At 40.0% G+C, this 13,547-nt stretch overlaps 1 protein-coding gene across 5 annotated transcripts in view; it reads left to right on the top strand.

Annotated features, from left to right (window-relative positions):
• nek7 (NIMA-related kinase 7) overlaps positions 1 to 13,547 on the top strand; it is a 105,408-nt gene that overhangs the window by 48,975 nt on the left and 42,886 nt on the right. For 3 of the 5 annotated variants that reach the window (XM_041791193.1, XM_041791195.1, XM_041791194.1), the window contains 4 exons: positions 1,290 to 1,430; positions 4,149 to 4,253; positions 4,955 to 5,017; positions 11,859 to 11,969. In XM_041791193.1, coding sequence (XP_041647127.1) covers positions 1,290 to 1,430; positions 4,149 to 4,253; positions 4,955 to 5,017; positions 11,859 to 11,969 — 420 coding nt within the window. The remainder of the gene's footprint in view (positions 1 to 1,289; positions 1,431 to 4,148; positions 4,254 to 4,954; positions 5,018 to 11,858; positions 11,970 to 13,547) is intronic. The other 2 variants (XM_041791196.1, XM_041791197.1) reach the window with 1 other exon arrangement.

Genomic DNA, 13,547 nt, shown 5'->3' with positions numbered 1-13,547 from the left:
ATATACGTAACCATATTCTTGTAGAGTCTTGTTTAGCCTCTGATCTGTGCTCATGGCAACTCTGCATAATTTCAAAACATGCAAGCGTCTGTTGGACAGAGTAACTGAAGCTTATGCAGAAATTTAAGTGCTTTGGAGATGAGTTTTGACCTTCTCACCCTCTTCGTCTTCCACCCCTCTGTCCTAAGTCGCTTGGCCCCGAGCTGCTCCCAGCGCCACATTGGTAGAAGCGCTGGTGACATGTGGCATTCTGATATCTGTCACCTTCTGTTTGCTCCCGCCGACGCCTCGCACAAGTTTACCAAAAGGCTTGAAAGGTCAAGCAGTCTGCTCTGTGCCTTTTTTCACACTTAATGTCCAAGGGGCTCATTCTGGTTTATTTTTGACTTTTTTATTGTATAAGGTGAGAGCCTTGGTCTGTGCAGCTTGTCATGTGCTGAGTGGAGGCAAAGCATCCTGTAGTCTGTGGCTCAGTGCCAGACTATCAGTGATATAAGTTGGCAGGCAAAGAAAGGAAGAGTAGTCACACTTCTGGGGAATTTAAAAGCAAGTCAGATGGATGATAAGATGGCTGTGATTATGAAGAAAGAAATGTTATCTTTACTTCTCCGGAACAGAGGTCAGATTTCTTTTTACCAGGAACAGCCTTCATGTAAGTGTCAGCAAAGTCTAAAGGAGTAATAAAGTAGAAAAAATAATAGTAATAATAAAAGATGCTGTGTGTTGGATTAGACGTTAAACTCTGGTGCTAGCAGGGCAGCCACTTCTAAAAGCACTGGCAGGCTGTCCTGCTGCCTATAAAATTTAAATCAGGTAGCATGTTGACTTTCTATTTGCAAGTTCTCACTTTGGAATTGATTATGACTGAAAAACATGAGCAGTCCCAAATCTCTTGGTGCTCTTTGGGTAATAACAGGTAAATGACTGTCCTCTTTGTATTGGTTGTACTGAATGATGTAGTGCTGTAGTTAAATGCAAGCACATTCCTCAAGACCTCTCCCAGCATGACGCATCAGCCTAATGCCAGTCAAATCATCAGCAGCCTCAAGCTGCCTCTCAGCTAAACAAACTACTGAAGCTCTGGCCTCACCTCAGTTTCACCCACATCCTTCAGCTCTTATGCTTTCCTACGCCAGTTGAGTCAATGTACAGTAGCTGCACTTCAATGCTTTAAACACGCTTACAGCAAAATGTTTCTAAACCAGCTGGTTTTATTCTTTTTTCCTTTTTGTGTGTTTGCATATTCATGTGGGACTAGCACATTAACAGAGTTGTGCTTTTATTTTCAGAAACCATTGCAACCAGACATGGGTCATAACTCGCTGGCAAACTTCCAGATTGAGAAGAAGATTGGACGTGGACAGTTCAGTGAGGTGTACCGAGCCAGGTACCTGTTAGACAACACGTCAGTGGCTCTGAAGAAAGTCCAGGTAAGACACAATAAGATAACAAATGCAGCCAGTACATTAAATCCTGGACTTTTACTCTTAAGGATAAATTTGTCTTCTACTGTCATATTTTTCTGTGGCTCTGATGAATGGTTCACCTCAAACATACTCACATCAGGAAATTTAGCTCTTGAGATTTACCTTAATTTCATGCAGGATATTATACAGCTGTAGAAAGTTATGATACACACTGGGCTATGCTGTACACATCTTGCTAAACTTAAAGAATTCTGCTAAAATGTATGCAAATTTTGTGTTAAGAAATTTGAAATCTGAGTGATTTTAGATTCCTAGTTGTCATTAAGAAAAACGTCATTTAAGCCATTTAGACTGAATGCAACATGTATGTTTATTCAGGCCAGTTCAAATGCTGGCGTGCTTCTACCTTTAAGATCACATGCATCGCCTTGCCGTTTTTCAGGCACGTGACCAATTAACTGCAATGTGATTGGCTGAAATATTCGAAAGGCATATGGGAAAAATGTCTTGCTTTACCCTCCGTACAGAAGAGTTAATAGATGAAAATTTTTCTTTTAAAGTTGAGCAGTGGCACAGATGATGGCTGACAACCTGGATGAAGGATGCTATATACAGCAGCACTTTAGACAACAGCAACAGTTGTTAGATAAGATTATCACAAGAACAATACTGTTATTGTTATTGTTAATGAACTTTTAGGCAAATGCAATCATTAAAAGTTAAAACAAAGGGTTTAAGCCTTCAAGTGGTTTTTATTTGTATCTATCTGCTACAGAGGCAGTAAAGATTGTAGCAGATGTTGACATTTTGTGCTGTTATTTAGAAAAACCCTCAGGTTTTGGGAGTTGTTTTCATGCAGTGCTCAGGTTTTAGTGGGTGTATTTTTAGCCGGCCTTAGTGATAAATGGGTTAAAGAAATATTTCAGTATTTTTGAAGCTGGGTTGGATGAGATACTTGGTAATGGTAGTGTCATTAGCCCTCAGAGATTAAACTGTGCATGTTCAGTTGCTCTCCTTAATTTATTGAGTTTTAGGTCGAATTTAGCTAGAAAACAATGTTGACTCAAATATTCGTGATATCAATTTTTTTAAGCATTTTATTTTTCACCAAGAATGCCCCTGTGTTTTTCACTATTTTGCAGTGTAAGCTTCAGTTACATGTTCTTCTGCCTCAGAGGCAACGACAAACAAACAAAACTAAATGTATTTATTTCAGCTCAGTTTCCCACTTCAACAGCTGACACATTGTTTTCATAAGGTAAACTTGTCATGCTGACTGCAGCTTGTCTAATTATCACCCATTTGAAGAATAAAGTGACAGCCATAAACACACTTGGAAGACAAATATCCATTCAGCTCTACTGGTCATAGTTGGTTTTTCCAGTTTATCTCTGGAAAGTTGAAGAACATCTGTTAAACAGCTGCATTCAGTAAGGCAGGGAACTCTTGATGGGGAGTGATGCAGGTTTGAGGTGTCTGTTAGCCGCTATCCTCAGATCAGAAATGTCCTGAAGAAGTGTTTCAAGTCATACTCATGACAGCAAAAGCTGTCTGGGTTCATGGGCATGGGCTCACAGTTTCCACATCTACACTAGGGATGCATGATAGAGAATTTTGGCTGATATCTAAATGCAGATATTGACATAATCATTTTTACCAATACTGATATCAATACCAATATTTAAAGGGGACATATTATGCAAAAATCACTTTTTCAGGCTTTTCTAACAGAAATATGTGCTCCTGGCCTGTTCACAATACCCTCAAATACCAGAAAATCCATTCCTTTCCTTAAGAAAGTTCTACGCTCGTCTCCTGATCCTCCTCTCAGCTGCCAACTGAGATGCTGGATAGCTCAGTGGGTTACCCTGCTGACTTTGGTCTGGGAGGTTGATGGTTCAAATCCTAGTCAGGTCCTTAACTTTGGATAAAAGTGTCTGTAACATTGTAGCATAAGGAGTGCCATGGTCATGGGCGGAGTCATGCAGCTAATTAACATTTAAAGCCACAGACACAGAAATGGCTTGTTCTGAGTAGGGCTGAAACAGAGGGGTTTTTAGACATGGAAAGAGCCAATACTGGAGTGTTTTTTCAGCAAAAAACTTAACAGGCATGTTTTGGGGACCTCTGAGAGCAATATAAACTTGTCTTAAAAGGGTAAAATATGTCCCTTTTAATCATGTATTTCAAACCTAAAACGTCAGTACTTTAAACATACTTAAAGCTTAAGGATTCACAAAGAAACAAACGTCAGTCCTTAGAACCCACAATAAAGTTTAATGAATGAGGATAAACAAAGAAAGACATTTCAGCTGACTTAAGTCTGTTGGTCCTGACTAAAACTCCAAAAACTCAGCCTTACATATGGCAGATAATTACAGATGAAAACAGCTAATATAATCACCAAATATGTTGATTGTAAAGATCAGCAGATGTTCTCATGTCTGCATATACTGATATCATGCTGATCATATTGTGCATCCCTAACCTACACCAACAGATAACTTGGGATCTCTCCTGCTCACTAGCTTCCATTTAAGTTTATCCCCTCTCTTTTTTGGCTTGCTGACTCTCCATCTGCAGAACTTGTTCCTTTGTGTACTCTCAGTCATGAAAATATCCTCTTGTATTCTTAATAAACAGGACATTATCGCCACTTGAGTTTAAATAACTAATTTTAATTTGTTTTAGCTTAGCTTTTTGTCATTGTCTCTGTTGAAGCTGCAGATCCAAACAGCTGATCAAGAGATACCAGTGGTTGTGGCAGAAGAACACATAGCCAAAGCCTGCATTGCAAATAAACAGGGCCAAACACAGAGGCTCCAGGTAAAAAATAAAACGGTTCAAAAATTTTTGATATCGTGTAGGACTAAGCCAGCATTGTTTCTTGGCCTCTTTTCCCTTAAACTCACTAGATTATGCAGAGCAACTGTACCTGTCTGTAGCGCTGTGCCTGGCTTCCTCGTTGGTGGAGGATAATGTCACTACTACTGCCAAGTACCTTAGAGTACAAGCCATCTTTAAAAAATACTGACATTTCCTTTTAAGGACTATTTATGACTGGCTGCTGGTGATGGGTCTCCACCACCACTTGCTCTAGCACTTGCTTTATTTTGAATTTTTGTCATGTTAAAGCTCAGAATGGGTGTTTATGTCAATCTGCTTTCAAATAATGACTCAGCTCTTTCCATGAACATGCATACAAGAGAAACTGTGTACATTCATGCAGTATTGAAGGACTGAGATACATATGCTCACCACCAGGAGGATTTGGTGCTCAGGCTGAGCATGTATACACATCTTCACACACCTCACATGAACGTCACACAGGGATGTGTGTGTGTAAGTCAGATGTGAAACACCTGTAGTCACTCTTACGCCACCTTCTAGATAACAGCAGCCATGTTTTCTGTTTAGTGTTTTTTCCTATTTTCACTCTTTTTCTCTATCTTACCATTTCTTGAATATGTCATAACACCCTCTCTGTCCTCTCTCTCACTCTCTCTCTCCTTTTGATCTCTTGATAGATATTCGACTTGATGGATGCCAAAGCTCGGCAAGATTGCATCAAAGAGATAGATCTCCTTAAGGTAAAGAACCAGAGAAGGAGAGACGGCGTCATGTGCTGCACTCTGTTCTCTTAAGGTGCCTCAGCTGAGACCTTCCACCACAGGAAAACAATTGATCTGCACCAGACGGCTTCAGATTTGTGTGTTAGTGTGTGGGCACATGCACACCTGTGCGCGATTCCTTGCATGGATATGAATGCAGGGGGTTGTTTGAGTTTTTGTGCACACAAGTGAGAATATGAATGAGTATGTGTGTGTGACTGTACAGTATGTGTGTATTAGTGTCTCTTTATAATCCCTGAGCTCGTGCGTTTGTGTGTGTGCAGGGTTGCACCAGTGTTATATCCCCCCAGGCTCACATTGACTCGCTTTTTTTAATGCCAAAGCTATTGTTTTCATCTTTTTTTGTAATGTTTAGAGCCGGTCTTCAGTGCATCAGCATGGAAATTTAGCCGTCTCCCACATGTGTCTCTTGATGTTTTACCACCTCTCTTTCCTCATTTTTGCTTTTCTTTTCAGCAGCATGGTTTCATTTCTCAAACTTCCATAAACACGTGTCAGCTGGGTTCCTCTGAAATACTAATGAAAAAAGTAATGACAGCTCCAATTTCTTCCCCTGTCTCCAACATCGTAAATTTGTGTCTAAAATGTGGTTGGAAGCGTGCTTGCAATCACGCATCCCTGGTCAAGTTCCCCTCCATATATGAGGCCTCTTTGTGTATATGTGCACTCCAGGCAGTTTGTGCACATATACAGGCTCGTATGTGCACATTAAGGGAAAGAAAACAAACCAATTAGTTTGTTTCAAAGACTTCAGAGCTCCCAGGGCTCTACTAGCCAATCAGACAATGATACTCTCTGGTAGAGAGCTGTAATCCGAGCAGCAGATCGTTGACTTGATTGCACGAGACAGAGGAGTTCATCTTGATCTATCTCTGACCAACTAAGAGGGGTCAGGCTAGGGTAAATGTCACTCTGCCAGCTGACTTTGTTATATTCTGTCTTCCAAATACATTTTTTTCACTCTTTAATGGATGATCTTCCTCCATATTTCCCTTCTCTCTCTCTGTCTGTACCTTATTCACCCAGATGCTATGTCTCATCCATCCTGTTCCTTGCTCTCCCCCCCCCCGAGCTTTTTGTTCACTTCCTTTCCTGTAAGCTGATTCCGAGTGAACATGGAAGTTACGTCGAGCCCCGCGCTGCCCAGCCAGCCTGATAATAACAGACCGAGTGTGAGAGAGAGACAGCCCCTCTGCCTTATCCCCCACTAGACAGGCCAACAGGAGACACAGCCAAATCAGAATAATGAGAGGCACACTGGCATGGACCGACTGGAATGACACACATACTGGCGCATGATCACACACATGCATGCACGCACACACTTACTCAGTCATGGCCTTTCAACAGTCTGCCTATTTGTTTGTTTGTCTGTACGTGTTTGTGTCGGCTCATTCATCTGTGTTTTCCTGTTCTGGCATGATGATTTCAACTTGAGAATCTCACTCCCCTCTCCCTGCCCTTTTGTCTAAATGTTTGTTCCAGAAAATAGCCTGCTCCCTGCCAGTCTGCTAGTTTCACTGCTCTTGAAATCCCACAGCTGTGTGTCTCCCTTGCTTGTGGCTACTATCAAGCCTAGGTTGTATTCTGAAAACTAATAATCTGCCTAAATCAGCTGCCAGAAGCTGTAATGATTCGGTGTATTTGCTTCTTTGTGTTTTGTTTGTGTCCATAAAAAGTGCATTTTCTGTGTGTGCATGTCCAAACCTGGTCAGGTTCTAGGAATTAAACAGTGGAACCTTCAGCATGTAGCTTTATGTAACGTGATAATTGCCCTTTAAAGTCATGGCTATCTGTTGGTTTCAAATCTCTTTTTAGAGTTTTACAAGCAAAGTGCACATACAGTATTTATGTTAGAAGGGGTGGGACCAAATTTCAATAAGGCAATGTATTACTCTCTTGACTTGTGTAATGCAATTATTGAATTACCAGTGCTAAAAATCAATTATTTCATTTAAAATACATATCAGTGCAGATTTCAATGCCAATTTGACTCACCACACCTCATATTGGTGCTCATGACATAAATGAGGGTGACTAGGAGTTAATCAGAAGTTAATCAACTAAAGAAAAACTTGACAGCGGGATGACAGAGGATGAAGATTGTTGGGTACAGTAGGGATGCACAGTATTGGATTTTTGCCAACATCTGATATGCTGATATTTCCGAACTCGTTTGAGCTGATTCTGATTTTTATTGTAAAGAACGAAAAATGTCTCACTGTGCAAAGACAGGCTGAGTCGAGCGTAGCTGAGAGTAGAGTAGGGGAAGTCGATAGTGTGGTAGTTGTTCTACTTTGGGGACTTTGTTCAAGATGTCTTTGTTCAAAAAGAGATATTAAACAAACAAACAAACCAGTAATAAATGGTTTAATAACCAGGGATGTCCCGATCTTGATCACATGTATTGGATTGGGGCCAATACCAAGCATTTTTAATTGATCAGCGATCGGCAAGTTGATCCGATCAGCCCAGTCAATCATTTACATCAGTTGCCATAAATTGAGCGCAGTTTACTACAGGCCATAAAGGTGTCAGTAACAACAAAGCAGCAACAGCAGCATTTCATTTGTTAAAAATGTCAGCGGTGTGGAAATACTTTAAACTTAAAAGCAAAAACAGTCTAACGGCCACTTGCAGCATCTGTAACACGACCATTTCACGAGGTGGTAGCAGCAGAGCTGCATTTAACACTACAAATTTGATCCGTTATCTCCGATAAAAACATGCAGCGGACACTCTGGACTTTAAGAGGAAAGACAAGTACCCTCGAGAGATGGATAAGGTAAAAAAGATAACAGAAAAGGTGGTCGAATTCATCGCGTTGGACAACCAGCCCCTCTCCGTGGTGAGGAATTTGGACCCACGCTATGCCCTGCCGCCTCCATGTTACATTACTGACACTGCTTTACTGGAGTTCTACAACAAAGTATGTGATAGCTTACTAGAGAAAGGCAACTTCACTGCGTTAGCTTCACTACGGACATTTGGAGCTCTGATGTTTGCCCAATGTCACTGCTGAGTCTCTGAGAAATAAAAGTGAGGGGGGAAAGTGATGTAGCAGCTCAGTTGCACTTTAGTAATTGTACTGAAATAACAAGAGTGCCTTGTATTTGGGTTTTATTCCACTATTAATGATTTGGTTCATGTCTCAGATTAAGCTGCTACATTTTAAAAGGATTTTTGTTTTGAATCTGTTTGATTCTTATGTTTTTGACCCTATTCAAGTTAAACTGTTTACACCACTTTAAAGTGGAGTTAGGATGTTTTTAATTAATTTTTTTAAGTTCAGTTTTTGTTGTGACTAATAGAGTCAAGTTAACTTCTAAGTGGAATTATTATATTTATTTTATTTAAAATTCATTGTTATTGTGACTCTTGACTTTGTTACACCACCTCTTAGTGAATCTAAGGTTACTTATCTAAGTTCACTTTTTTGACTGCTCAGGTCATTCAGCCGACTAAGTGGATTTTGATAGTCTGAATACTGAACACTGCACTAAGTGAATATGTAAATTCATTTTTTGACGGATAATTAAAGCAAAACAGAGCAATTACACCATTCTGAGCAGAAATGTGATTTTTATGTTTTTTTACAACAATATTGGCTGTACTGAGTTGAATGGAATAAGTTTGAGATATCTAGTAGTAACAATTGAAACTAATCTAGGTAATTATGAGTATCGGATCGGGACTCAGTATCGGCAGATATTCAATATTAAAAAATCGGATCGGGATCGGAGGCCAAAAATGCTGATCAGGACAACCCAATTTATAACAAACAAAAACAATTTCAGCATTAACTAGGGAATAAAGGTGAAATTAAATAAAGGTTGCAACACACATTTTTTGGAGTGGAAATTAGTTTGAGCTGACATGTTTTCACAGATGTAGTTCATGTGAACAGTTTTTAAAGTTCTTGACTGAAGCTTACACTTCAGTCAGGGTTTTGAATAACCTTGTAAAGCTGATGGATTGGCCAGACTCCATGTCATCAGGCAAATCCAAAGGAGAGGAGATCAAGGCGTTCAGTTGTACTGTGAGCCGACAGCAACTTCATTGTTACTAGTGGTTAGCTCGGAGGAGTATAGGGGCAGTTTAATCCCAACTAAACCACATTTATTTTAACAATATAGAGCAAGAAACAGCATTGAAAGCTTTTCATGGCCAAAAAAATGTTTCCGCCTTTCTGCTGAACCTGCTTCAGCATGAGGTTGCAAGAGTTATGGGAGAAGGGGGGCAGGGAGTGTAGTATGGGTCTATATATACAGTGGGAGCTGGTGGAGCGGTTAGCTTGGCTGTAGCAGTGGTACAGCGGAAGTTGAATCAGAACTGGATCACATTTCTTTGTTAAAAGTAGAGAGCCGCACTAAGCTTCTCTTTGCGGGGAAGACAATTTCACTCTTCTCTCAACCGGCCGTGGCGTTTAATCCACGTCATAATCCACAGTTCCTAAACTACAGTGTTGGTAGGTTTGTTGTAGAGCTGTGTATGCATGCTACTACCTCGTCACATCTTTTGTCACTCTGATTGGTCAGTGAAGACTATGGCGGACAGAACATTCTTCAAATCACCTTCTGAGAATTTCCAAAACCTTGATAGCAAGCTTTTCCAGATGAATGTGAAATATCCATGCAATGGATACATGAATCAGTCTATCTGGAGTGTCAGGTCAGGTTTTGAACATCTTTTAAAGAAAGGGTAAAAAAAGCAAAAGCTTTTTCTGTTTTTTAAGGACAAAAACTGGTATCATCCTAAATCTTTATCTGGAGGTCAGACCAGGAAACACCTCGAAAATAAAATTAGCCAATCAAATTGGAATCGATGCATCTGTGGTTTAAGTACAACCAGAGCATAAAATTGTTTAATTTTGTTCTTAAAGTACACTAAAAATCAAAAATAGTTTGACAAACAAATTGCATCTAATTTTCTCTGTAAATTTTAGATTTTTCTTTCATCATTTTATCAACTTAGACTAATATTATATTGAAAATTTTTCTTTGCAACATAAACTTTTTAAAATTTTATTGAGATGAAATTACTTGTATGTATTTTATACTTGTTTGAAATTTTCACTCGGTATCATACTCTACCATATAGCAAGTTAGGGCCCTATTTTCAACTCTGGTATAAAGTTCCACTTCCTGTAGTCAAACTTTAAGAAATCAAATATCTACACATTTTCCTACCTTAGAGGATATATAATAACTATACCATTTAAGTCATTCATGACGTTTTGTTAGAAACTGACATAAATGTCTCCTTTTTGCTACTGTAGTTCAGATTCCTAATAGTTGCTTCCCTGTGAGCCTGTAATTTAACTTATAAAAACCCTGCAATCTCATGTATTATCATGGTTATCATCAGATAGCGTCTGTCAGTATCTTGTTCCTCTTTGACACAAATCATCGGCTAACTAAATATATCACATTGGTTCTTGCATGATTAAGTAATTACACAGACTGGTGTGTAATTACATAATCATGCCATCCTCTGTTTGATATTTCCCAATGAATGATAGTTGTTTTGCAGCAGGCTCCCATCCATCATTTATATAAACATTTGCATGTGAGCATATCTCTTTATTTCTCTGTATCCTCTGCCCGAGGTTCAGTTTGTGGAAGAGGAGTGGGTGGGGCAGGAGAAGTGGAGGGGGTGAGTTGTCATCACTCTCTGGCTGTGCTACAGTGTGGAGCCGTGCAGAACTGCCATTCTGAGCCAAAAATACATCTGGCGAGAGAGGACAAGGGAGGGATGGAAGGGAAGATGGAGACATGAGGGATGGAAAGAGTGAAGGAGTAAGGAGACGAGGGGAGGTTGTGTAGGAATGATACAGGGATGGAGTGGAGAGTTTAGTGTTGCGTAGTGTACTGTACTGCGCTCCCCTTTCCCCTCTTCTCGGCATCATCCGGAGCATGAACATTTCTTTAATCACAGCACAGAAAGCAGAGCGGAGCTGAGTGTAGGACGCGTGTCACAATGCTCCGTCTGCTCGCATCACCCCCTCCCATCGACATCGCCACGCCACACAGCTCCATGTCTCCAGCTCTCCACGTATCACCATCCCTCCATGCCCACCCCTCCTCCCCTTCCTTCAACTAACTCACCTTCTTCGTCTCCTGCTTTTTTTCATTCCTCACCTTTGTTCTCCTTCCCTTCCTCTCACCCCTGTCTCCATCATTCCTTTTGCTTGTCTGTGTCACTGTGCCATTTGTTTCTTTCCCTTCATTGCGCCTACCCCCTCCTCCCCTCTTTTCCCATCTTGCTCTGGATGGATAGAGACTTTTTGTTTACTACGGGGAATGCTGTTCCTGCCTTATTGACCAACCAACAGGAAGAAATCTCAGCCAGAGATGAGCCTGGGATGCTTGTTTTTCTGACTGCCAGCTATGTCAGCCTGTCAGGCATGTTTGTGAGTGTGTGCCTGCGTGTGTGTCACACATGGGTTGTTGTCATCACAGACAGAGGGGTTGTTGTGACATATCACCCAGCTTTGTCACAGTGGAGGACAAAACCATCTCATTAGGGCCACACTCTCCAAATATGGATTTATTTATTTTTTAATTGGTGGTGAAAAGTACAGTAGATTTAACAACTCATGACATAAACTCTCATTAGCTGATGGGATTGTTTATATATAAATTGTTTAACAAGTTTGTCTCTGTCTCTAGCTTCTACATGGAATGATTTTCACTCTTGGTAGTGTGACCATGGAGGCTCTTAATGTGACAAGTTCCACCAACATGTCCCCAGTTTGCTTTTTTCTCAGTGACACGTCTGTTTTTTTTCCCTCCCACAGCAATTGAACCACCCCAATGTGATAAAATACCACGCGTCTTTTATTGAGGACAATGAGCTGAACATTGTACTGGAGCTGGCAGATGCAGGGGACCTTTCACGTATGATCAAGGTAAGACTCCCAAAAAAGCACAGCTCAGAAGCTAACACTGCCTGGACTGCAGGAAGTGAAGCTGATTTGTTTATGAGGTCAGAAAGATTTCCAGGAACTTGCCTACCGCAAGAGGAGAAAAAAAAAAAAAACATACATTCAAAGTATTTTATTTACAATGGATTCTTTTTTACACAATAGTTCAACACCATATCAGAGTCTTTAAAGGAATGGTCTCATAAAGGCATCAAACTGCTGACGTGGCTTTTCTAGCAAACGGAATGGTGGCAGGAGGTCTGCGGTTTGTAGCTGTTGCAGGATTTTGACTAACTGGACACTGAGTCAGTCTGAATCATCCACACTGTACTGAAACCAAAAACCAACTAATATAAGGCCTCCTGCAAACTCCCTTTTATCCCAAAGTCTGTGCTGACATGCCTGGACTGTAAAAGGGAAGTTGTAAAGAATGAAGCAATGATTAATGGTCATAAAGTTGCAGCATGTGCTGTATGTATGTAGAGGATATGTGAACACAAACTCAGCCTAACATGTGCTTTCCTCATACTTTTTATACATTATATTTTGGGATGAGCCAGTTGGACAGAAGTTATCTGTGGTTGTACTTTAATAAAGGACTTTGGTAAAATTTGGGTGTATTTTTTTCAAATGGATAAAATGTTATTTTTGGCCTAGTTCTGCCACCATGTCCCTGTTTTCATGGCCAACTTACCTTGATTCTTTTCAAATGTAATAAAAAAGGAAGAGAATCTTGTGGTAACTGCCCCCCCCCCCCCACACACACACACACACTTACACACACACACACTTCCTCTACATATATAGTACTTTAACATGTATATATGACAGAAATTCCTTGATTTCATGCCATGCGAAAGTGTTCCATGTCAGAGCCCTTTGCATTCTTGACACTGATAAATCCATACTAATCGACTATCGACTTATGTTTCTATATTACTATTATGTCTGACTGATATTTGAGAAAACTGACATTGCTGTTGTTTTTCTCTATGCAAGTTATATCTTGAGATTTTTCTTAATTATTAAAGGAGGTCAAACAAACACATCTTGGGCCTTTAATGCAAATTAATTCGATTCAATTTAAACACTCACTCACACAGAGGAGGAGGGAAAGTAAAGAGATCACAGGATGAAGGAGCGACTCCTTTTTTCATAAACTTTGCAAATAAACTTTTAACTGTGTTACTTAAGTGCCATAAACCATTTAAATTAGGGCTGTCAAGATTAATCGTTAATCTCGATTAATCAAGGTCCACAATCAGTGCACTCCTTTTTTTCTGTTTATCGCAGTTAGTTGCATGCTTTATTGTCCCTTTCATTACACTTTGGTTAAGGCATATGAGCATATCCCCGCAGCCACAATGATTTGAAATAAGTCAACTACTGCTCCATAATGTCTCAATTTACTTTGACAAGTTTACAGACAAGCATAAGTGGATAAGTCAAATCATCTGAACCTTTTAAATGTTTTCTTTTTTAATTTTCGATCCATTGCAAGTTCCTTTTTATGCGGTTAAGTTCATGTTAAAATCTTTGATCTACCTATAAAAGTATCCCTAG

The sequence above is a fragment of the Cheilinus undulatus genome, linkage group 7 (genome assembly GCF_018320785.1).
Source record: "Cheilinus undulatus linkage group 7, ASM1832078v1, whole genome shotgun sequence".
NCBI lineage: Eukaryota > Metazoa > Chordata > Actinopteri > Labriformes > Labridae > Cheilinus > Cheilinus undulatus.
Note: the sequence above shows the minus strand (reverse complement) of the source record. Positions and strands in the feature narration are given on the sequence as shown.